Genomic DNA, 25,152 nt, shown 5'->3' with positions numbered 1-25,152 from the left:
AACAATGAAACAATAAAGATGGTCAACATAAGAAAAATTGTTTTTCTCTAAGGATTAATGAAATGGACAAAATCCTGGCAAAACAAATATGAAATTTTATACTAATAGTTATTTTCCGCTCCACTTTGAAGGTTATTCTACACTTAGCTAAATTATCATTCACAAGTATATCTTAAGTATATTTAAGACAAACAAGGAGTAAAGACTGAGAGTAGTTAAAACTCACAGATCTCCACTAAAATAACTACTAAAAGATACACAGTGGACACCTTGTGATAAATATGTAACAGAATATATCACATCTAGATATATCATCCGTAAGAACAACTTTTAAAAAAAAGAGAAAAAAAGCCGCCTACCTGCAAAGAAATGGCTATGAGGCTAACAGCAAACTTCTTACCAGCAAAAACAGATGCCACAAGAAATGGAATTATCAAGAAGACAGAGATAAACAACATGAAGTAAAAAAAGGGATATAGGAAAAATAGAATTTTTCAAATTTCTAATACTAAGAAATGCTGGCTTATCTCCTGTGTTCTTTTTTCTGGTATTGAGTGCATTAATTTTTCAACCTTGCTTATTTTTTAACTTACACATTTAAATATATAAATTTCCTTTAAATAACACTTTACTAAAATGAACCATATCTAACACAATGTGAATAAATCCTAAATTTACCATATCAACTGAAAAAAGGGGCCAGTTACAGAAAAAAAAATGTGTATGTACATTTTTAAATACACAAAACTCTTGTGTGTTTTTTTACAAATACCCATTTCTAAAATGTATCAATCAGAATGATGACTGGGAAGAGACATACCAGCTTCAACTAGAGTCTGCCCCTGGGGTAAGAATCAGGATCACAGGATCAAAGAAGGAAGGAGTAATGGGGGTCTTCAGTTATATCTAAAGACATTTTTCCCCTCAACACACACACACACACACACACACACACACACACAAATATACACATATCAAATATTTTTTAAAAGCATAAAACTAAAGGAAAGGAAAGGTGTGGCATTCTGTCACCATCAGCAACTCTTAAATCTCTAAAGGCACTCTGGCCAAAACAAATACCATATCTATTCAGACAGAATGCCTGCCCCAAGTTTTAGCTGGTGTTGAAATATGAGCTGTAAATAAGGAAACCCACAACTTTGCTGCCGTGGAAAAAATGGGATCCTTTTCCCATGTGTCAGAGGCACGGACTAAATCTGACTCACAAAACAGCTTCTGAGAAATTTCACTCTCAATATACTGCCGATTTGGTTAAATAAATACAGATGGATGGATGGATGGATGGATGGATGGATGGATGGATGGATGGATGGATGGACAGATGAACAGGAGGGAAGGTGGCTGGCTGAATGGATGGATGGATGGATGGATGGATGGATGGATGGATGGATGGATGGATGAGTGAATGAATGAATGATTAGTGAATGAATGAATCAATCAATCAATGAATACACTTTAAGGAGAAATATACTAACTAGCACAAGGACAGAGCCTGTGGGAAGAGGATGGAGACCAGCAAATGCAGGACTTTCTTCAGAAGCCTTATACCAAGTGAACACGGACTAAGAGTGACACCCAGTGGCCAGACCTCCTGCACAGCACACAGGATGATTCCCAGGACTCCACACCCTGGCTGTGCTTGTGGCCAGGTGGCTTGTGGGCTTTTTCTCTCATTGCTGTATTTTGGGGAGGTCCATGATCTAGAGAGTGCTGGGGGGGATGCGATGAGCCAGTTTCTCTCTCCCCTCCTTCTTCCACCTCTCCCTGTCTCCTGGCTCACTCTCCCCTTCCCTACGCAATGTGCAGTCTCTGGTGATGGGGTCCCACAGAAGACACTGTAGAAATAAGGAGAAGTTCTCATGCCCCCACTTCAACACAAGGGGTGGTGTTCTTCATGGCGAGAGTGTATCCCCTACAACTAAGCCGGCTAAAATATGATAATCAAATTAATTTAGTGGTATAAGTTACTGCAATTTGGGGCACGGTATGAGGTACAGAAGTCTGAATATAGTTTATGAAATCTCACACCTGCACCCAATGTCCTATTAAAATTGCCTCTCAAAGATTACCACCCACGGCAGGAACAGCCATAGGAAGAGTTAATGCATATTGATCATACACACAAACACTGTGCCTGACACCATTCTAAGTGCTTTACATGTGTTAGTTCATGTCAACTCCTTACAATCCTATGGGCAAATACTAATGCCGTATGCATTTTACAGATGAGAAACCTGAGGCATAGAGAGACCAGTTAACATGCCCAAGGTCGTTAAGCTGGTCAGCTAATGGAGACACACAATGTGCTTCCATGGCCATAAATGCCTTTCAGGCAGTCTGGCTCTGGAAGTCTGATTACTAAGCTACTCTGCCTCCTGATGACCAGGTACCTCCCAATGGCCACTGACCTCTCAATGACCAGTGACCTCCCAGGGGCCAATCCCAAAGGCCTTTCAGCAGGCAGCCCTGCTTTACCTCTCTGCAGTCTGCAACAGTGTTAACTGTCCCCCCACCCAACTCCTTTCCTTCCTCTCATGTGGCTCCTTTGTTCCTTTATCTCCTTTGCTACATTCTTTCTTCCTCTGCTCTGTAAATTGTTCTTCCTCACCAAATCTCTGTCTCTTTATTCTTTCCCCCTTTTACCGGACATCAGCTGCCGATCTGTATGGCAGAAAACGAACCCTAGATTTAACATCAGGATTCTGGAGTTCCAGACCCAAGGCCTGGGGCTCAGCCCTTTCACTCCTGGGATCCTCATTTGCCTCTGCGGTAAATGAGGGGGTGCTTTGAGCAGTGGTTCGCCCCTTGGTTGCGCATTAGCCCCACCTGGGGAGCTTTCATAACCATGGCTGCCAGGCCCCGCCCACACCAATGAGATAGAACCTCTGGAGGCAGAACACGGGCGTCCAGATTTGTGAAGCTCCTGGAATCTCTAAATTCCTGCTGATTGGTCCTCAGCTGTGTCCTTCCTCCCCCTCCCCCACCCCTTCCCAGGTATCAGCCTTGGTCTTCTCACTGGTGTCTTGCCTCCAGGTTCTCCCTTGTCTTCGCACACCTCACTTAAAGCCAGGATTCCAGTCTCATCATTCGTCACTCTTGCTCAGAGATACTCAGTGGCTGAGTTGGCATTCTCTGCCATGTCACGGTCCCACTGACTTTTGCCACACCAATGCCCTCCTGGTAACCTGCCTCTCAACCAACACTAGTTATTCCTCACACAGCCCCTCACTTTCCTACCTGTGATCGCTTTTCCCCATTTCCATCTGTTGAAATACCTTGCGTCCTACAAAGTTGAACTCAGATATTGCCTATTTCACGAAAGTTCTCCTGACACCACTTTCCAGCTTATAAACTCCCGTTCACTTCATAATCTTCTAGGGGCTCGGCGATCGCCCTTCCTCCTTTAGAGTCACTTGAGTTCCCACATTTCTGTGTAGGGAAAAATGACCTTCTGTCTCCTCCGCCTACAAAGGGCAGGGTTTAAAGGGAGCTTCTGACCGTGATCCACTCTCCTCGGTGGCTCTTTTGTACAAGGGAAGACATTCTAGTCTGCGTGTGCAGCGCCTTGGACAATCCTGGGGCCACATGTTCCCAGTGTCTCTGTGCTAGCAGCCAACTCTGTGTTCCCCCTGGGACTTTCAGGGCCCAGGCTTCGTCCTGTTTCCTATCCCCTTGCAGGATGGCCACCCCGGAGAGACGGGGAAGGTGGCCCGCTCCAGGACATCCCAGAAGGCCCCTCTGCCATACTCACATTGGGGAATACGACTCAGGATCTATGCTCCTGGTGGGAACAAAGCCCACTTCTCCTGAGCGTGTTGACTTCCCAATGAACCACTGAAGCCCAGGTATGACAAAGCCGATGATCTCGATGCTTTCTCCCTGGTGAAAATTCAGCTCATCCTTTTCTTCCCTCTCATATTCCTTCCAGGCCTTACATTTTCCTCGACCTGTGGAGAAATAACATCCACGTCAACCAAATAACACAGAAACTGCTCTCGGTGTAATATGAAATGAAGGGTCCCCAGAATTTAGAATTTCGAGGACCAATAACATCATCTCCCCACCCCAGAAAAAGAAATTGGCAGGAATGACACAGTGTAACTGGCTTTTAATTTTGCCAAACTAGGACATTCAAAGAAAGGAACTACCATCCACTTTCACCATCACTTTACAAAAGAAAGGATGTTTTAACAAATGGAGGAAAGATCATCTCAGAATACCTAAAACTGAATAAAGTTCACTCGTGGGAAACTGGAAAGCTTACTATATTGCCTTACTGTGTCTGATTTGCCATTATCATGTAAATACTTCATCATGGTTAGCACAAATCCACAGACCACGGTGAGAAACATTGTGGGATCTCTCCATTTCCTTCCAGATCCTTTGGCTATGACCCTCAGTCTCCCCAACTGTAAAATGGGAATAGTAAAAATACTTGTCTCATAGATATTAGGAAAAGTCAAAGAGATTAAGTGTACCATGCCTCGTACCTAATCACCCTTCAAAAAATGTTAGCCTCCCGTTACTGGTAAACAGAAAACTGCTCAGGCCTCAGAGGGATTTGGAAGACTCCCCTTCTGACTAGGGTCATTGCTCAGCTTGATGAGTCGCCCAGCTAAGATCTAGTAATGACATATTTATGAGCTCTGTGCTGTCCAGTTTACAAAGTACATGTAAGCCTGTTTTCTCAGATCTTTCCAAGAGTCCTAAGGTTAGGTAGAGCAACCAACAGACTCCCCTTTTTGTAGGTTAGAAGGTGGAAGTACGGAGAAGGTCTGTGATTTGTCCAAGGAGCTGGGTTAACCAACTGCTGATTAACCCTTCTTCCCACTAATGCTGCTTTGCTAGAGATAGTGGCTTTTGTGTGTCTTGGTTTCCATGTTTGCTTTAGCTTCTCTGCTACAGCTACTGGCTTTCTTTCTCCCCCTGACGTTTTCGATCAAGTTTCTATTGATTGTGTCCTCAAGAGGAGAAATTCCCACCACTTTGTAGGCTAATAGGATCTATAGCATGTTAAACACTTGCAGTGTGAAAAAACTGTACTGAGTGATTTTCAGACGTCATTTAATTGATTTTTCATGGCATTCAAAGTCAGTTTTACGGTAACATTTTACTCATGAGAAACTTGTAGCGTAGTGAGAGCTCATGAATTGGCCGAGGGCACACTGATTTTAAGGTGTGGAGCCAGTATTTGAACTGAGAACAAACTTCACAGCCCTGTATTCATAATTCCAAGGAATGCTTATACTGCCTCAGATAGCCAAAAATCTTGTTTATGGTCAGTTAATTGGTTAGCTTTAATGTCTGCGTTCCATAATCCCTTCCATTTCTTTTTTTAAATTTATTTATTTATTTTAGAGAGATAGTGAGTGAGCAGGGGCAGGGAAAGAGGGAGAGAAAGAATCTCAGGCAGGCTCCCAGCTGAGCACAGAGCCCAACACAGGCCTCGATCTCAGGACCCTGAGATCATGACCTGAGCCAAAATTAAGAGTCGGACGCTCAACAGACTGAGCCACCCAGGGGCCCCTACCTCTATTTCTTTTTTAAAAAGTGTTATTTGGGCTCACAGCTTACAAAATTGCACTTGGGCTAGGCTGGTTGGTGGTGGGAGGGGCTCTAAGGATGAAGATGAAAGGAATATATGTTCTAGATACTAGAAAACATTAAAGTTCATTTCCAGTAGATACATATGTGCTTACAGATACATGTGTATATGTATGTATATGCACGGGTACCCACAAACATAGAGATTCACATAGAGATTCCCTAAAATACATGCATGTTTACATAATACATACTATTATATACATATTTCATTTATTTATTCAACAAATATTTACTGAGTATTTCCATCATGTGCCAGGCATTCCTACTCTTCCTAAATTCAAGACCAATTTCACAAAAGTTTAAGGGAAATTGAAAACGTTTTGACCCGAGATTGAACACAGGCAACCTGGAGGCCCCATGTGGCCCACGTTGGGCTTTTTAGTCACCTGATATATCATTAAATCCCCATGGCCCCCACCATTCGTTAATCTCTTCCACCCAGGCTCTCATGAATCTGTTTGTTCTGTCTGCCACAGTGAGCATTTGTACCAACAGCCCTGGATTGAGACCTCTCATCTCGAAGGAAGGAAACCCATGTTATAGACAGCAACTGGCTTCTCCGTGTCCAGCCAGCAGCAGAGGCTAAGCAGGAATTCACATCAACTGACTCCAAACTTGCAGATAAAATTAGGAGGCAGGGCAGTATTATCTTCCTGACAACACTGTCTTCAACTCAGCCATACCGATCTGATAGGAGCCTGTCCAATCCCTCTTCCTGGAAAGGCCACAGCTTCCTGGATAATTCTTTAGGAACCATCTGCCAATGGAAACATGGGGTTTGCAAACACGATTTCAAAAAATGACAGCAGCGAGCAGAACAGTTCATTAAAATAACAACAATGGCAATGATCATAAGTATCATGGTTAGTACTCCTATTATAACAACAGCAAACATTTATTGAGAACTTACTTTGTATCAGGCGCTGTGAAAAGGAGAGGAGTTCAGCAGGCCTAAGATGTTTTCTGGCTCTAAATTAGTTTGCCAGTTAAATAACTAACAAGGGCTCTCTTTCCAATTCTCACTGTCAGATTCTCTGCCAGGGCGAACCACAGGGTCCACAGCCTGGGATCATGTGTATTGGCACTCTGGATGTTTGAGTTTACAAAACCTTCAGGCCCAGATTCTCAAACTTAAGTATGGAATACATCCCCTTATATTCAAGGGGAGCTTATATAAAATGCAAATTCCTGAATCTAATCCCAAAAGAGTCTGAGGATGGCCAGGAGAGCTGAACTCGCAATAAATCCCCAGGTGATTCTGATACAAGTGGTCCCCAGTCCCCATATTGAGAAACACTGCATTTGAAGACCAGGCAGTAGGTTTCCTCTTAGGTACAATGTCCATCTGAAATTTTGAGTTGTCTCCGATTTCACCACATTGTGCAAATTTTGACTGTTAAAAAAATAAATAACAAAAGACCAAAAAAAGCGCAAAACAAACACACACACACACACACACACACACACACACGCCCAGATTTTGTTCCCTCCCTAGCACCGTAGATGTCCATATCTGCAGGCCTATCTACTCTGTTCTGTTCAGATCTCAGTCTGCTCTGGGACCCACGCCCAAGATGCAGTTGGCTACTCACTGGTGGAAAGGGAGCGGCAGAGGTTCCAGAGCTGACAGGGGCACCAGGCCCCGCTGACCCGTCACCAGGGACACGCCCTCGCACTCGGATTCGCCTTCAACTATCTTCACGGAGAGTAACTCCTTCTTGCAAAGCGTCAAATACTCCCCTTCCTTCTCAGCTGGCTGAGCCACGGAGCTCATGGCTCTGCAGAAGAAGTGGCCTGTAGATAATAAGAAAAGCCCCTCCAAGGAGAAGCAGTAGGTGGAAAGGGATTATCACACAATGTAACGTTTCTAACCAGAAGCCCGGCTACTTTTCTTCCTGGGAGTAAAGGACACCGCCAAGGGCGAGGCACCACAGAAAGTCTCTGTGATCCCAGAAAAACTAGACCAGGGTAAAAAAAACCCCGGGGAGGGAATTCACTTGAATTAGACATCATAAGCTCAGAGTAGTTTGTGAGAATAAAGTTTAATTGGGACTTCACCTTGAAAAAAAAAAAATGAAACAAAACTTAACAAAAATGTATTTAACAGAACTTGAGTTACAACTGCAACCTTCTGCTTAAACTTAGGGCCAAACAAAGCATAAATTTAGCTGATATGGGTGAATGTAATTTCTCCAACTAGATCTTATAGTAGCACAGTATGAAATTCTTTCCTTCAATTGTGATTTGTGCAACATGACCATAAACAGAATCCTGTTGCAAAATAGTCTATGCAAATCTGGCTCTTTCAATGTGCCTGTGATGTCATCTGTCATTAACTGGTTGGTTGTAGCCCAGATCCGATCCTTCCTCGTAAATAGTTTGGCCTATGCTCCAAGAAGTTCCCCAATACCATTTGCCTCCATCTCAGGAAATCTTGCAGGTTTTGCAAGATTTGCAATTTTATTTCACAATTAAATGATATCATATATTTTAAAAAGTGATTCTTACTCTTGGATGCATGTTAGAATTGCCTGGGCAACTTTCAAAAAGTACCAAAGCCTCGCCCCTATCGCTGGAGATTCAATTGGCCCCGATGGAGCCCTGGCAAGGGCATCTTCCGAAAACTCCCCAAGGGGGCGCCTGGGTGGCTCAGTCGTTAAGCGCCTGCCTTCGGCTCAGGTCATGATCCCAGGCTCCTGGGATCGAGCCCCATATCGGGCTCCCTGCTCCACGGGAAGCCTGCTTCTCCCTCTCCCACTGCCCCCTGCTTGTGTTCCCTCTCTCTCTGTGTCTCTCTCTGTCCAATAAAGAAATAAAATCTTTAAAAATAAATAAATAAAATAAAAATTAAATAAATGAATAAATAAAAACTCCCCAAGGGGTTCTCACATCAGACAATCAGTGAGACTGACAAACATAGCTGTTCATGTGATATCAGTGTCGACCTGAGCGAGATGTTTGGAGTAATATTGTAACAGATGGGGTCATTTATGAATATTCTCACCTTTGAACATTTTTTTTGCCTCCCTTTGTATCCTAATTATTTCAGGGGCTCTGATAATAAATATCCAGATAAAAACCCATCCCACCCCCCCTCCATGCTCACCTTCCTGTATCAGGAGTCCCAGGTATATTGTCTCCAGGTGTTTCTCATCCACTGACACTTGGATCTCTGTATCTTCCACCAATCTGCAGTTGAGCCAGTACTTAGGGTCAAAGAGGACATGTTCCAGACATGCAGACACATAGCCTAAGAGGTCAAGCCAACATGATTCCTTAACAACATGATTTCTGCCATTAGCTGAGCACAGAAAAGGGTGAGAAAGCTCCTTTCTGAAGTTCCCTCCCAGACCTTCGTCCCCAACCTGATCCCATTTAACTGGAATTAGAAGAACATAGAGAGGTAGCTAGAAAATTTCTAGAGTGAACTGATTCTTCTCAGCATCTGTAGGGAAACACAAGTCATTTTTTAAATGACATTTACTCCTTTCAGCCCATTATGGGTTTCCATAAATGCATAATGAGATGACCAAATCTAATTACCTTTTTCTAATACGTCCATAGAGGAATTTCCGAGATTCTAATTTGGACTCTGGGGGGGTCCTGGTCCCCCCCCTTAAAGTTTTCCTGACTTGAGGTTCAAATGCCTGTACCCTTGATGATGCAGTGGCTGGGGGGGTGTCTGCGACCCACAAAGGAGTTGGGATTCACTTTACCCTCCCTTCTCTGATTCTCTCCATCATTCATGCCCAGCATGTTCTCCCTTGTTAAAACCAGACCAGATACTAAGCAAATTGCAATTATGGATAGTATTTCAAACACGCCTACAAATGTGAATTATTTGTGTTAACATTTTGCTTCTTTTGACTTCCTCTTTCTTAAGATGCAAAAACCTGTTTCTTTCCATTCTGACTCTGTTCTATCTACTTAGGCCTCATGTGCTTCTTGTACTTTAAGATGTACACAAATCACCTGGGGATCTTATTAAAATACAGATACTGGTTCAGTAGATCTGGGATGGGGCCTGGGTTTCTACTTTTCTAACAAGATCCGCGTGGTGCTGATGCTGCTGGTCCATGGAGCACACTTTGAATTGAAGACGGGTCTCTATAAACAATCGTGGAAGGAGATGCACAGTGTGGTGAGCAGATAATCAACATAACCACGAGAGAAGTTCTACCCTCTAGCCAAGAGCTATCTTGACCCTCCACCCCTACACAGGGTCACTTCCTAGAAAACCCTGCAATCCGAATCCCCTTTAGCAGATAACTCCCCCATCTCTTTCTTTGACTCTTTTCCAAAAACATGGGCTAAAGTATCCACAACTGTACTATTTTGAGCAGCTACTTTGATCTGACCCAAGACGGGTTTCTTTTTTTTTTCAAACCATCATTCTGCATCTCTCACAGTCCTTCAAATTTAGTGATCACCCAGAACTGTTTACCAATGGATTGATTATTGAAGAAAGTAGTCTCTCCCTGAAAACAAAGTAATGTTGCACATTGCATTTGAGAGTAATAGTTAATATTCGCTTTAGATTTAGTTCTAAGCAGTTTGTGATATTCCAAAAGTTAACCATCCGTGTCAGGGCTCTACCTCTTTTAATTATCAGAGCCAGGCCGATTCCCTAATGTCAAGCCCTTACAAATTGGCTGAACCAAGATGTAGGTTCTCCTCCACCCACCTGCTCCATGTCATACCTAAGTTCAAGTAGGTGGAAAACTTCCAGATTTCCTCCATGGTCTTGAAGGTGATGAGGAACTGAGCCTTCTGGGACTGGATGCCCACCAACCTGGCTGAGAGGTCCTGGGTAAAGAGAACAGTGAGTCAGCCTGGGATGACCACATCCTGTTAATAATCTCAGAGAAGTGCAAAATGCTTCATGTGATTTTCTTGATTGTAGCGCTGGGTTTTTTTTACACCACAAAAAAAAAAAAAATAGAAAAAGAAATAAAAGGAAATAACCTAAATGTCCATCAATGGGAGACTGGTTAAAATGAATTCTGATTCATCCGTGCAATGGAATATTATGATATTATGCAGCCATAAAAAAGAATGAGGAAATTCTTTGTGCACTGATGCAGCCTTCAAATATACACTGCTAGATGTATAGCAGCAACAGAAAGGAACGAGGATGCAGAACTGTGTGCAAAGAGCGCTACTTTTCGAGTGTGTTTTTTTTTTTAAAGGTGTATGGGGGAAGCGGAAGGGTAAATAAGAGAAGGCACATTGGAAGCAAGAATCTATGTCTAATGATTATTTTTATAAAGCTGACAAACAGAAAAAGCAAATTACACAAAAACAAAAACCATCCATAGTCCCTCCTCCTAGAGCTCATCAGTGTTAACACTTTAGTGTATTAACTTTGAATCCTTTTTCCTATGCAGGAGTTTCCATGTAACTGTTTTTATATAAATAGAATCACATGACATAAATTGTTCTATAATCTTTTGAAACTAAACAATATTTCGGGAACCATCTCCCACGTCATTAAACAATTTACATTATTTTCAACAGTTACACATGTCACTGTTACACTAACGTAATCCTTAGTTAGTATTTCCTATGGTTAGACGATTGAGTTATTTTCATTTACCATACTAAACAGTACTGTGATAAACGCCCTCAATCTTTGTACACATCTTTGATTGTTTTGACACAAATAATTCTGAGAAGGGCAGTTGGGAATGCAGATATCTACATTTCCAATCCTAAAATGCAGGAGCCATACTGCCCTCCGGAAAGGCTGGGTGGTGCCAATTTGCATTGCTCCCCCGCTCCCTTTTTTTAATACCTGAGAAAATAGGCCTGACCTACTGTACAGACTTGGTTTTCCCCTAAAATCTTTCTCTGTTGCTTGTCCAAGCTGCTAGAGTTGACTACAATGAGTGATGGTGAGAACATCCTTCCTCCCCCCAGGCCAGGTCCTGCGATCAAAGATCGACCCCTGGAACGCTGCTCTGGGGGAATCCTGTGGAAAGAAGAGGAGAGAAAGAGAGGAAGGAAGAGAGGAAGAGCCCCTAGGTCAGCAAAGCCATAACTCCGGGGTTCTCCCATACCAGGCCCCAGGAGTCCCCAGAGCCTATTATCAGGGAAGGGGTTCTAGATAAAAACCGATTTCCAGGAGATTCATCAATTGACAGGCACTTCACCAATCTATGAACAATGCTTCATTTAACTCACAATAACCCTATGCAGAGAGTACAATTACACTATTTAATCCATTCTAAGATGCACTTTTACCACATTTAATTATTTCTGAAATAAAAGATAAGGAAGCATGGCATCCTACTTAATTGGCAGCATTTATTTCCCTTTCTTTGAGGTATATAAAATATTGCTGCATTTTATAATCAAACGGCATCTCAGCGTTAATAGAAAATGGCATTATCCATGTGTTAGAGTCAAGGAGGACCAGGCACGGACAGGTTAAGCAATTTGCCCCGGGTCACCCTGAGCGTAGGCAACGGCCCCACTGACTGGAGCCTAGATCCAGCTGACTCCAGGTCTCTGCTCCCACACCCAAGCTGGCCCGGCTCAACCCTCAGCCCAGCAGACTACCTGGTTCAATCAAACCCAGCTCCTGCCCACGCCAAAAGTGCCTCAAATTTTAAAAAATGATGGTGCTAGTTAGCAGCTCATGCCTCCAAGTTTCTGAATTTTGGAAATTAAAAAAAACCCTACTATTTATAATTTATCTGCTATTTAGGAAGAACATGCCACCACCCAAAGTGCCAACCGACTTCTCCCGACAAACCAGTCTTTTTTTTTTTTACATGACAGATTAATAGAACACATTTCCCTTTTTAATTTGTATCAAATTAATTCAGAGACTGTAAAAATAACTAGAACATAATAGTTTATTACATGAAGTAATATTCTTTTTCTCCCCTCCAGTTGCAACAACTTTTAACCATTTCTGACTTTGGTTCTCTTCCTAAGTCCCTCCCAGGGGACACCTGGGTGGCTCAGTCAGTTATGCATCTGCCTTCAGCTGGGGTTGTGATCCCAGGGTCCTGGGATAGAGCCCTGCGTCAGGCTCCCTGCTCAGCAGGGAGCCTCTTTCTCCCTCTCCCTCTACCCGCCGCTCCTCTTGCTTGTGCTCCCTCTGTCAGATAAACGGATAAGTTCTTTAAAAAAAAAAAAAAAAAAAAGAATCTCTCCTAAACTGTAAATAATTTGGTCTTACCCTTCTTCCTTGGTTTAACAACTGAAGATACTAGCTACCCACTATGAAAGGAGGAACTGGTTTATTTACTTGATTGCCTTTTACTCCTCTCATTCTAAAATTTATAGTTATTAATTTTTGATTGGCAATTTGGGTACTTAAAAAAAAGTATACTTAGTGGTTACCAGCGGTGAGGGAAGGGGATGGGAGGGGCTTATTGTATAGTAGATACAGAGTTTCAGTTTGGGATGATGAAAAAGTTCTGGAATGGATAGTGGTGATGGGTGAATAACAATGTGAATGTATTGATGCCACTGAATTGTACACTGAAAATAATTAACGTTGAAAATTTATGTTACGTCTATTTTATCACCATGAAAAAAACAACAAAATTCCAATTTACCACATTTTTTAAGCTATACTTCATGAGGTAAATAATCATAACAATTCTCATCCTACACAGGTGAGTCGCTTGTAGAAGGCCAAACAGCGATGAGTGGCAGATTTGACACCGTTTTTTCTCTGACTCTGCAACTCAGAGTTTGCCCCATTCCGAGTTGTGCCTATTCTTGCTGAGCAACAAATGTGTACATTTTCATCATTCTTTCCTTCCTTCAGCTGTTAATCTTGAGGGCCTACTTTGTTCCTGGCGCTGTCCTAGGTGCTGGCAAGCCATGCAGCGGCCGGACAGAAGGCAGGCTCAGAACTGCACCGGGCCACCCCAGCTCACCTGAAACAGGGCACGCACCTCCAGGTCCTCATTCTCCAGGGCCCAGAGCCGCCTCCTGGCCGCTTCCTGCAGGAGGCCGTTTACGCATCTCCGGGAGCGGCTCTTCACACTGAAGGAGAGCGTCAGATCTTAAAGAGAACACAGAGAGAAATGCAATCAGGTCAGGCTGGAAATGGAACAAAAGAGAAAAAAGAATTAGGTGAACCCCAATGTTTCCCACACCTAAATCTTAAATTAGTGTCCTCATTAATTAGAGATTATAAGTAATCTTAACGATCTCCTGAGTACCTCCTTTAAAATGTCCCCCAAGAGAAAAAAAGAAAGAAAGAAAAGGCTGAAGCCTGGGAGTGTTCCAGAATCCCAGGAGTTGCTGTTGTTATTTCTGCTTTGAACAAGGTATGTTCCTAGGCTTCCTGGCACCGAGGTGACAGTGCCAACAAGAAGAACTAGACATATATATCTTCCTGTGGATGATTTGTGAAAGTTTTGAACAAATACTAATTTTTCCATATATATGGAAATTATTTATGTGTCAAATTTACGATATGTAATAGTCTATACTTTATGCATTATGCATACACCATACATTTTCTCTCAACTGTTTCTAATAATGAGTTTATTAATGTTTGCCAGGGTAGTTGCTTAATGTATTAAAGTCTATCTTTAATTTCTTCAAAATGCACATTTATTGCACCAATACTATGAGCAAAAGCTGTTTCAGGTGCTGGGATACAGCAGGAGACAAAAGAGAGGTGGTCCCTGTTCTCATGGAGCTTGTATTCTCTGCAAGTAATCAATTCTACGAACATAATAATTTCGGATGGAGAAAAGTGCTAAGAAAGCAGTGTAATTGGGTTAACAGACAGCATGATGGAGCAGTGCAAGGCTCAGGGGTATGCCTTTGGACAGTATTGTTGGAAAAGGCCACCCTGAGGAGGTTCATCTTACAATTGCACTTTGCCACGTCTTCTTTAGACAATAAGTAGCTATCGCGTTAATAATTATCAAATACAATGAACCAAACAGGCATTGGACTGGATAATCATGGAGGTCTCTCTTCTAGCCCTAACTTGCCAGGGACTTTGCCAATCCCTGAGCCCGTTAAAGACAGCCCCTCTCCTGCTGGGCCGTGGTAACACAAGGCAGCCTGGACTCCCACGTTTAAAAGGCCCCTTTTTAACCAAGAAGTCCTGAAAATGCTGTGGCTTCTGGCCAGCTGCAATAAGACATACCCCACCGACCTGACATGGGTGTGAACTGCGGGCAGATGTTTGTTCCACTCTCTTCTTCCATGGCCTGTGTTCTAACCTCAGCCAAGCCCCCCATCTTCAGCTGTCCGACCCAGCCCTCTGTCTGGTAGCCTCAGCGATCAGCACACTGACCTCTAGGAGGAGGTGAAGCCCAGGGAGGCGGAGTCACACAGACCTGGGCTCAAGGCTTGGCTCTGCCCTCACTCACTGTGCCGTGCTGAGCAGTTAATGACCTCTCTACAGTTGACTTTTCTCATTAGCAAAATGAGAATAGTACCTATTTCACGGCGCTTTTACGAGGCTTACAAATGAGATTATGCATTTAAACCTTTTTGTTCGGTGCCTCCTACACAATAAATATTCAATTAACACATGAAGCATTAGCTGTTAACTCTACTGCTCCCTCTGCCCTCATCTTGTCACACTTGTAATCAACCTTGACTCTGACTGGTTCTATTTCTCCTTTTCACCAAACCCATCTCTCCTGTCCTTCCAAAGCCTGATCCAAACTCCCTTCTAGAATCTCTCACAATAGCCCCCAGTGAATGACAGCCCCTTCGGTGTGGCTCTCCTTGTCCAGCATATGAATCCTTGGATCTGTCACTCAAAAGACCTGGATTTAAATAAGCAAACTGCTTTTGAGAACTCAACAGTTAAGAGCTGACACTCAAGAGCCTCCTGTATGGACCCCACTGTGAGATCCTACCGTGCCCTCAGCAGACCAGATGAGGGAATAAATCAAGCTCAATCCAGTGTTAGTATGAAATACACTCTGTCATTTTTTTCTAAGTCCTTCTGAAAACCGGTCATTTAATCATGCTAATGTATCTGATTGATTTTGTTGGTGACTCTTCTGCATAAAGGAGAGATTGGAGGCTGGGGTGGAATGTTCCCTTCTCACTCAGTGACTTTCCTGGAAACAGTTCATCATGGTGGAAAATGCTAAAAGACAGACAAGTTCAGCCCCTCCTTTGTTCATTGGCCTTCATGCACTGATAAGGCAAAATGCTGACTGCACTGCATTCAAGAAACAACAGGTGGCGAGTCACCTTTTGTAGAGGACAGCCCAAGCTAACAGACAAAGAAGCAGACTGATACAAGAACAAGAAAGGGCAAGATTTTTCTCACGGCCAGCCCAGCAGTTTGACCGAATCTGAAAATAGGAAAAGAAAGAACCTGGTATGACATGTAAACACCATCCACTTACCTGGTCTATGTCCTTTGAACCATTCTTAATGTAAATCTTTTTCACAAATCTATCGTTTGTCTGCCCGAGAGAAGTATATATTTGGAGGGGCAATGAAGCATCGTGGCTATGAACAAGGATGGGGGTTTGAACCCCTGTCTCATCACAGACTAGCTGTGTGGCAGTGGGGAGGCTGCCTTCCTCTCTGAGACTCTGCCACCTTTGAAATGGGGAGTTTGATGGCACCTCCTAGAGGTGCACACGTGAGAATGAGAGGCGATCATTTAGCACCTGCTTGGCACACGATTTGTCCCCCAAAATGGTCCCTGTTACTATATGACAGACCCTGGGTCTTCTGCGGGTTAATCCCCAGAGCTTCTGGCACAAAGTCCAGCCCAGGTACACCACCCTCTGCTGCCAACGTCTCGCCAGCTCCGTTGAGGTCTCTTACCGGGAACCTTGTGAAAGTTGTGTCTTGAGAATAGGATTTCTTTCATGTTAATTTCAAAATCTTGTTCTGCTTCTGAAAGATTCATACAGGTGCTCTTCTGCTTGGCCCATCTCACCCCACATATTCAACCCTTTATTCACTTATGCATTTACTTAACAAGTGATTATTGAGAACCTGCTATGTATAAGGTACTGTAGAGAGAATACGAACATGACCTCCACATATTTATTCAACAATTTGTGTATTTATTTACCAAACATTTTCTGAAAAACCAGCCATGCACAAATAAATCTTTAAGATACCATGTAGAATAAATGCATAAGTCTTCCAAAAAATTACCTCTGCCCTCCAGCACCTTAATATTTAATTGATGATATACTTTCTTCAGTAGAGCAAATATATACGGAGCTCCTAATATGTGCCAGATTGTGAAGGGCTTTGAGTGGTCACCTGAGAAGCTTTAACTTAATCTTGCAAGCAATGGAGAGCATTGGAAGATTTGTAAGCAAGTGAATACCACATTCAAGGTCATACCTACAAAGATGGTGGTGCCTAGAAAGGATAAAAGGAAAGGAGCCTGCAGATGGGAGAGATAGGGAGGATATTGTGGTGTTCTACATGAAAAATACTTTAAAAAATAGGGCTTCTCTTTGGGGTTTAGATACCTGGAGTCATGTTCTGTGGCAGGAAACATCTTTCCTTGTCTTCAGATGAGACTATAAACTCACTTGATATGGCTGGATCCTTGGAAGGAGTTTCTTTACCTGGAGGAGATCAAATGAAAGATCATTTGTATGAGTGTAAGCGAGATATAAGCATGGACTGCAAGTCGCTGTCAAGTGACAATTTTTTCTCCAGGGCAGGTGGCATGGAAGAATTCTCCCTGCTATCACCAATTGCTTAATAATTATTTTGTACTCAACCGTTATCAAAGACCTGTCATACCTGCTATCTCAATTCTGCAGTAGCCTGAGGATCCCTGTTTTATTTAAAATAAATAAATAAGACAGAGTCCCACTCACGGGTCAGACTGAGTCCCACGGCTGAGGACACTGAAAATGCTCAATATACGTTGAACCTAAAATGTCATTATAGATCTGCCTGCAGCAAGGTTTAAGGTCAGTGGGTAGATAACGGAAGTGCTGGAGTAGAGCAAGGGAGGGTGGCATCACTAGGGAGATGGCTGGTCATGCTTGTAATGGACTTGAAACATACTGATGGTCACCAGACTGTTTGCCCCCAAAAGTCCTGTGTGGGACTTCTCCTCAGATCTCCAAAACGTTCCTGTCTTTGCCACTGTCGAACTGTAGTGAAAGGAGAAGAAAGAAGATCATGGCACGGGCTAGGCTTAGGGAGGAGGCTATTTTGATGGCAGACAGTTGAAAAGAGAAGAGAAGAAGCTGTAAAGCACGAGGCAGTGGATATAAAAGAATAGAAGGAAATTTCACAAGCATCACTATGAAATGTGGGCCTCCCTCATGGTATCCCCAAAATACAACAAGAAAACTCAAGTCCGTAACACATTACTTTTGGTTAGTCTGTTCCTTTGACCATGGAACTGTTCAAGGACTATACCATGGGGTCAGAATACTATAAGCACTGCCTGGGCCTGGAAAGAGGGGTTAAGAATCTTGGCTCAATCACTGTTTGCAAGTCCCTCACTTAATTCTCCCAGGTTCTTCAATTGTAAAATTAGGCTAGATCAGAGTTAAACAGACCAACCCATTTTGCACTGTGGACCTGTTCTTCTACTGAGGCAGCCCAAGAGGGATAGGGACCAGCCATCACACTCCATCCACTCACTGTTGATGAATGCTGACCCCAAATCCTCACATGGCTGCCCAGATGTCTGTGCCTCCCCTCCCTGCTCCATGCCTACACAGTGAGATTATGAGTCCCAAATGGAGGACATTCCATTTCTTCATAGCAGGAGCAGTTAGCACTTTTTGGGGTGATGCATAGGGAGAATGAAGTGGATTTGGGTTTGAATAGGCAGAAGGAGGCGCCCATCAGCTCACAGCTCATCATCCAGTCTTGTTAGAGGTTCGGTGTTGAAAGCCGCTTAGCTGAAGCTGGCAGTAATGAGCTATGGATGAACTGGATCATTTTGTACTTCTGCCCCCAGGAACCAAAGGCAACTGTAGCAAAAGGACACTGGCTTGGGAATCATGAGATAAGAGGTTGAGCACACATCAGATTCTCCTATACATTAGTTAATGACCTTGGGCAAGGCATTCCATCCTTCCCTTTTCTGAAGTTTCACTTTTCCCACTCACAAATGACAGATAAATCTAAGTTAGTGGTTCTCAACTCTGACTGCCTATTTGAATCACTCAGATTGCTTTTCAAAAATAGCAGTGCCTAGGCCCCATCTCCAGAAATGCTGATTTATGTGGTTCATAGTGAAGCCCAGCCATAGAAATTCTTTTAAGTTCCCCAAACGATTCTAATTTGAGCCAGTGTTGGGAACCCTACATCTAGACCGGTGCTTCTCAAACTTTCATGTGTGTACGAATGGCCTGAGGATACTGATAAAATTTAGATTCTGCCTCAGTAGGTTGAAAGCCTAAGGTTCTGCATGTCTAATGTGCTCTGGGTTGGTGGGGGGGCTCCAGCTGCTCCCAGGATCACACTTGGAGTGGCTGCCTCCTTCCTTACTCTACGACAGTTTGAAAACTGATAGGCTAGAGGCCAGAGTCCATCATAAACCCACAAACATCATTTTTCTTTCTTTTTTTTTTTTTTGTTCTTTTTTGTTATTCTTTTTTTTCTTTTCCCCAGCAGTGAATTTTTAAAGTTCGAGTTTTACATAACCAGATGCTTGGCTTCGCTTTGAAAACGGGAAGATCTGTACTTTGGGGCCCTTATTCTCATGTGGCCACAGTCGGCTGGGGCCAAGCGTTTGCTGCCCCTCTGCGGCCTTCCTTCTCTGTCCACCATAGTCTGCACACCGTCAAATTTACTCATTCACATCCAGCCCCCGCAAGCTTCGAGAGTGCGTCCCTATCGCAACACTGCATGGAAAGAAACAACAGCCTAAGGATGGTGAATGCCCACCAGGTAAGCCCACCTTGAAGAAAGACATTCATGGCCACCCTGCTTTGAGGGAGAGGGCAGGGCAAAAAGCTCTGAAAAGATGTGTGAGGTTTAGAGCAGAAAATTACAATGTTTGCAAGTCCCTCACTTAATTATAAAGTCCACTTAATTATACGTCCTTAAAAAGGACGTAATTTATAGACTGCATCAGAGTTACCTAGGTGCTGCTTTTTAAAAAGTTGTCTGTCCTAGCCAACTTGTAGAAAAATAGAGAAGAGGGGCGCCTGGGTGGCTCAGTCGGTGAAGCATCTGCCTTCTGCTCAGGTCATGATCCCAGGGTCCTGGGATCAAGTCCCGCATCAGGCTCCCTGCTCAGTGGGAAGCCTGCTTCTCTGCCATTCCCCCTGCTTGTGCTCTCTCTCTCTCTCACACACACAAATAAATAAATGAAATCTTTAAAATAAAAAAAAAAGGAAAGAAAAATAGAGAAGAATATCTGCATGACTTGAAGTAGCCAGTTATTTCCTAAACTGGATGGAAAAGTGCTACCCACATACAAAAAAAATAATAATGGATAAAATAGGAACTTTCGTTAATCAAAAGATGCAATTAAGAGAGTGAAAAGTAAGTGATGGAGTAGAAGAAAATATAAAGAATGTACAGAATGTAAAGAATTCAAATCCAGAATATATAAAGAATGCTATGCATCTTTCAGAAACAAGTAGGCAACCCACTAGAAAAATGGATAAAAGGCATGAATAAGCACTTATCAAAGCAATATCCAAATGGCCAATAAATTTATGAAAATTTTCTCAAACTCATCAGGTACATGAAAATTAAAACCACAGTGGAACACCTCCACACAGACGGGCTAAAATAAAAAAGACAGATAAAGCCAAGTGTTCATAAGGATACAAAGCAACTGGAACTCCCATCCCATATACTGAAAGTGTGAGAATAAGCCTTGAAAATTTTTACTTTGGAAAAACTGTTTGACATATCAGTTCAAGCTGAATATATGCCTACAGTAAGATTCAGCAATTCCGTTCCTAGGCATATACTCAAAAGAATACATAGATGTGTTCACCAAAATACAACACCCAAAACCTGGCAACAAACCAAATGTCCATCTACACAAGAATGGACAAGTAAGTGATAGTATATACAATTAAGTACAATAAAGCAATAAGAATAAATGAAAGACAACCCCAGGAAGCAGTATAGATGGATATGTTCACCTTGTGAAAATTCACTAAGCTGTACACATGTAATTTTGTGTGTAGTTCTGTATAAATGGTAAATTTTGATAGAAGAAAAATTCAGAAATATTCCTTGAGCCATTCTCTACCTACATCACATCCAAATATCTAGGGGTAGAGTCTGGAGATGTGCATTTTCAATTAGTATCTTGAGGATTTCTCTTGTACTCTAAAGTATGAGAATCTCTGGAGTAGAGAGAGCCTATTCACCAGCTGCCTGGGGACCCATGAGCCAGAAGACAACCATTTGAGACACAATAAGGAATCTGGAAAATTTGGGTGAGCCACATAATAGGAAGAGCAGTTAATAGCTGCACAGGGATTCATAGTTTACAGAACTCTTTTGCACATGGATTGTATTTCAACATGAAAGAATGAAGACTTAGCTGGGCCTTAAAAAAACGGACTAGAGACAAATCAAGGCAACAAAAAGCTATCATATGGAATGAAATATGTTTAAAAAAAAGTATGATTTCTTTAATGACTGAAAGGAAATAGACCAGAAGGTTCATAGTGGCTAGTGCTGAATCATTTTTCATCATCTTTTTGTCTACTTTTGTCCACTTTCCAAATATCCTGTAATAGACACACATTTGTTTTCTAACACTGAAGGCAGGTAGAGAAGTGGCTAAGAACAAAGACTGCAATTAGACAGTCCCAGACTCAACCCTGAGTTTCTTCATTAGTCAGATGAGCCTTGTAAACCCAGTCCATGTACTTAAGGTGGGGATGACTCCGTCCCTAGCTCCAAAAGTGGGCAGCGGACTCAAGCATAAGCCAATCATGTTATGTTATGCCATGGCCCCATAACCAAGGTGAAGCCAATGAGAACTAGTCGTAGGACCCTCATCAGCACTCTGCAGGAAGAGATTTCTTTCCATTGCACTAGGAGTTGTGACTATGACAGCCTGCAATGGGGGGACCTACCACAGGGTGGGGGTCTGCCTGAGGTTGAGGCCAACCCAACAAAAGTTTAGGAGTTTAGGAAAGATAACTTTCTGATAACATCATTTGAATATCTTGATCCAGCCATACGTAAAGCATATAACTCCTGGATTTTTCATTTATGAATCAATAAATTACTTTTGGTATAAGCTAGTATCATTTTTGTTATTATTATGGGTGAGAAAAAGTTACTAATTTAAAAAAATTGAGATTTATTTAAAAACTGCCAAACTGCTTTCCAAAGCAGCTATAACGTTTTGCATTCCCATCAGCAATGTAAAGAGAGTTCTGGTTTCCAGTTGCTCCATATCCCCACCAACCTCTGATATTATCAGGCTTTTTAATTTTAGCCATTCTATAGGTGTGTAGTTTTATCTCACTGTTTCAACTGACATTTCGTTAATAACTAATGATATTGAGCATTTTTTATGTGCTTATTTGCCAGACATACATTTTCTGAATGAAAGTGCCTTACAAACCTTTTGTTCCGTTTAATTAGGTTATTTACCTTCTCATTACTGAGTTATAAGGGTGAGATTTTTTAAAGATTTTATTTATTTGTCAGAGAGAGAGCAAGTGGCAGGCAGAGCTGCAAGAGGGAGAAGCAGACTCCCCGCTGAGCAAGGAGCCTGATGTGGGACTCGATCCAAGGACCCTGGGATCATGACTTGAGCCGAAAGAGGATGCCTCACTAACTGAGCCACCCAGATGTCCCAGGGTGGTTTTGTTTGTTTGTTTGTTTGTTTTTGTTTTTTTAATGTTCTGGATACAAGTATCAGATATGTGGTTTTCGTGTATCATCCCTGAGTCTGTGGCTTCTTTTTCACTTTCTCGGTAGATTTATATGGGGGGAGGGAGGGAGGGGAGCGAAATTACTGGCAAAGAGATCAGCAAGATAAGGGGGAATGAACTTTGCATACACAGAGACAGCAGAAGCCAGCCTGTACGTACCAGAGAGGTCAGTGATCATGGGGCTAAAATTGATAAATACGGTAGAGTCAGGATAGGGACCGCATTTCAAGGCAAGCAGAGGAATTTAGAATAGATACAGCAAGCAATAGGGAGGCATGAAGCATTCTCGAGGGAATGCTTCATGGGAATGGCCTAATAACAATGGAAATTCTACCTGGGGTGGCACAAGAAGGACAGGGGAGAAGAAAAGACGAGAGGCAGGGAGGCCAGCCAAAAAGCTGTCTGGCAATCCAGGAGTATAAGCGTGAGACTGTGCGCTGTGATTTTGGCAAATGGGAAGTGAGGGAATATCGTGAATGACTTGGTATTTTAAAGTTAGAAGAGAGAAAGCATCTTGACATATTGAGTATGAGGGATAAAATAAGGAAGAGGCAATAATTACAGCAAATGAATAGATAGAAGGGATTTAAGAGATCATTTCGTTTCTACTCCTCATTTTACTTGGAAGAAACAAAGGAGTAGTGATTCTACCAAGGTCACATAGCACGTTCCGTGACAGAGTCAGAGGCCACCCAGATCCCTGGGGGCAGACTATGCTGCCACCATGACGTTAACCTGACCTCAGATCTCTGAGGTCTGCAGGCTCTAATCTGGAAACATCTCACTCTCAGCAACTTGTTGGACATGAGCTCTCTCCTCTCTCAGTCTCTCCTTTCTCCTACCTTCCACCCCAACTTTAAGAAGAAAACTTGAAGAAGTGTTTCCCTGCGTGCTTTTTTTCTCCACCTACATATTTTTTTTTCCTTCTTTGACCTGAAGGTCACACCACCAGCAAGTTTTAAGATGTAAACCTACACTTGTTAGGACAGATGTTAAATCATAGCCACGGCTCCATCTCCAATCATCATGTGGAGGGAGGGGGGGAAAAGCAAGTTGCATAACACTACCATTTTGTTTCAGCATCAAAATCTTCAGAAAAAAATTCTTTGCAATGATTAGGAGCACAGGAACATGTAATAAAAGCACAAAATCACTGAATTCATGAAAGTCATTAACTCTGGGGAGGAGAGGAGGAAGGGAAACGAGACTGGAGAGAACTACAGGGGGACCCTCCTTGCACCTGCAACGCTTTATTTTTCTTTAAGAGAATGAAATAAAGATATTCTGAACCAGATGTGGTAGAATGTAGAAATGTGCTAGAGCTAGATGGTGGGTTTATTGTTCTGAAATTCTCTATTATCAGTAAGTTCAAAATGCCTCGCAAGCTTTCTAAAGTTCAAATATGAGGCATCGTTCACTATTGCCAGCATTCTCCCTCGATTTCCTATTATTATACTCATGATTCACATTTACCAAAAATGTTGAAAGTTAAAAACACCCGCGATCAATATAGGCAAATGTTCTCTCTCACAGCCCCTGTTTAAAAGTGTCAGTCTGCCAAATCTCCTCAAGAAAGTGTTGATGATAACGGGGCAGTGCTAGAAGTTTTTTTTAGGTCAATGAGCTTTGACATGACTTACTCTGCAATCCTCAGTGAGCAACTATAATTTATTAAATAGCAGCAAGAATCTCCAAGGGTCCAGGAAGACAGACATGAGGGCAATTGACCAGAACCAGTACCTCTCACCATGCGCAGTCGGGAGACTTATGTGAGCAAATGAGAAATATTATGGAACAGATGCTGCAGGCAGGGCCCATGTGTGAAAATGCAGGTCACCTGGGGTGGCCAGAGCCAACATTCGTCATTGTGTGACACTGTGGCAAACCAGCTAGGCATCCGTCCAGGGCTCAGTGCTACTGACAGCCTTCCCCTTTCCTGCCTCTCTTACCCCTGAGGACTGCTGGTCCTCCCTGTTGACTCCCCCTTAAACAGTTGTAATGGCAGAAGCAGCCAGAAACAGGAGCACAGTGGGGCCAGGAATTAGGAAGAAGGGTTACGGGAATAGTCTTTACTAGGGAACAATAAAACAACCCATAATTACTGAGGGATTATCAGAAGCCAGACCCTGTGCTAAATCCATGAGATGAATTATCTGATGTAATCCTCACCCAAAACTCCATTGATAGAGAGTATCATTAGATCCAGTTTACAGACAGGAAAACTGAGGTTCAAAGAATATAAGAGGTTTGCCCAAAGTCACAGAACTATGGAGTCCCTCCAGGATATGTCTCGTACTTTGTTCCATTTCTCTAGGATAAATAGGGTTGCCTAACAAGGGATGTTTGTATCAACGGTCCTCAAACCTACGACACCCATATCATCCTCCCTAGGGAAAGGGGCTGACAAGCACAGAAAACAGCTTGGGGAAATAGCATGAAAAGCCTCGATAAAGGAAATGGCAAGTTGATTCAGAGAAATAGTGGATTCAGGATGCCAACCACTTATCGATGCCCCAAATCAGGTGAAACAATAAAATCACTGGATGATAAGAACTTTGAGGATGCTTTCTTCAGTGTTGCTTGGTTGGCTGGTTGGTTTGGAGCCACAGAACTCTTGTACATGAAATCTTGGGCTGAGGACAGGATGTCAGACAGAAGCAGAGCTGCTCTAGCTGTGGCTGGGGGTCAGAAAGCAGGAGCAGAGCTC

At 42.7% G+C, this 25,152-nt stretch overlaps 1 protein-coding gene across 2 annotated transcripts in view; it reads right to left on the bottom strand.

The window, feature by feature from the left end:
• Nucleotides 1-25,152, bottom strand: part of SH3TC2 (SH3 domain and tetratricopeptide repeats 2) — a 53,408-nt gene that overhangs the window by 24,199 nt on the left and 4,057 nt on the right. For both annotated transcript variants that reach the window (XM_028106660.2, XM_088023694.1), the window contains 7 exons: nt 17,079-17,177; nt 13,527-13,654; nt 10,329-10,434; nt 8,735-8,878; nt 7,221-7,422; nt 6,312-6,385; nt 3,773-3,968 (listed from right to left, as the gene is read on the bottom strand). In XM_028106660.2, coding sequence (XP_027962461.2) covers nt 3,773-3,968; nt 6,312-6,385; nt 7,221-7,422; nt 8,735-8,878; nt 10,329-10,434; nt 13,527-13,654; nt 17,079-17,177 — 949 coding nt within the window. The remainder of the gene's footprint in view (nt 1-3,772; nt 3,969-6,311; nt 6,386-7,220; nt 7,423-8,734; nt 8,879-10,328; nt 10,435-13,526; nt 13,655-17,078; nt 17,178-25,152) is intronic.

This window comes from Eumetopias jubatus, unplaced genomic scaffold (genome assembly GCF_037043125.1).
Source record: "Eumetopias jubatus isolate StellerSeaLion01/CBP00866 unplaced genomic scaffold, mEumJub1_p1.0 scaffold_5, whole genome shotgun sequence".
NCBI lineage: Eukaryota > Metazoa > Chordata > Mammalia > Carnivora > Otariidae > Eumetopias > Eumetopias jubatus.
Note: the sequence above shows the minus strand (reverse complement) of the source record. Positions and strands in the feature narration are given on the sequence as shown.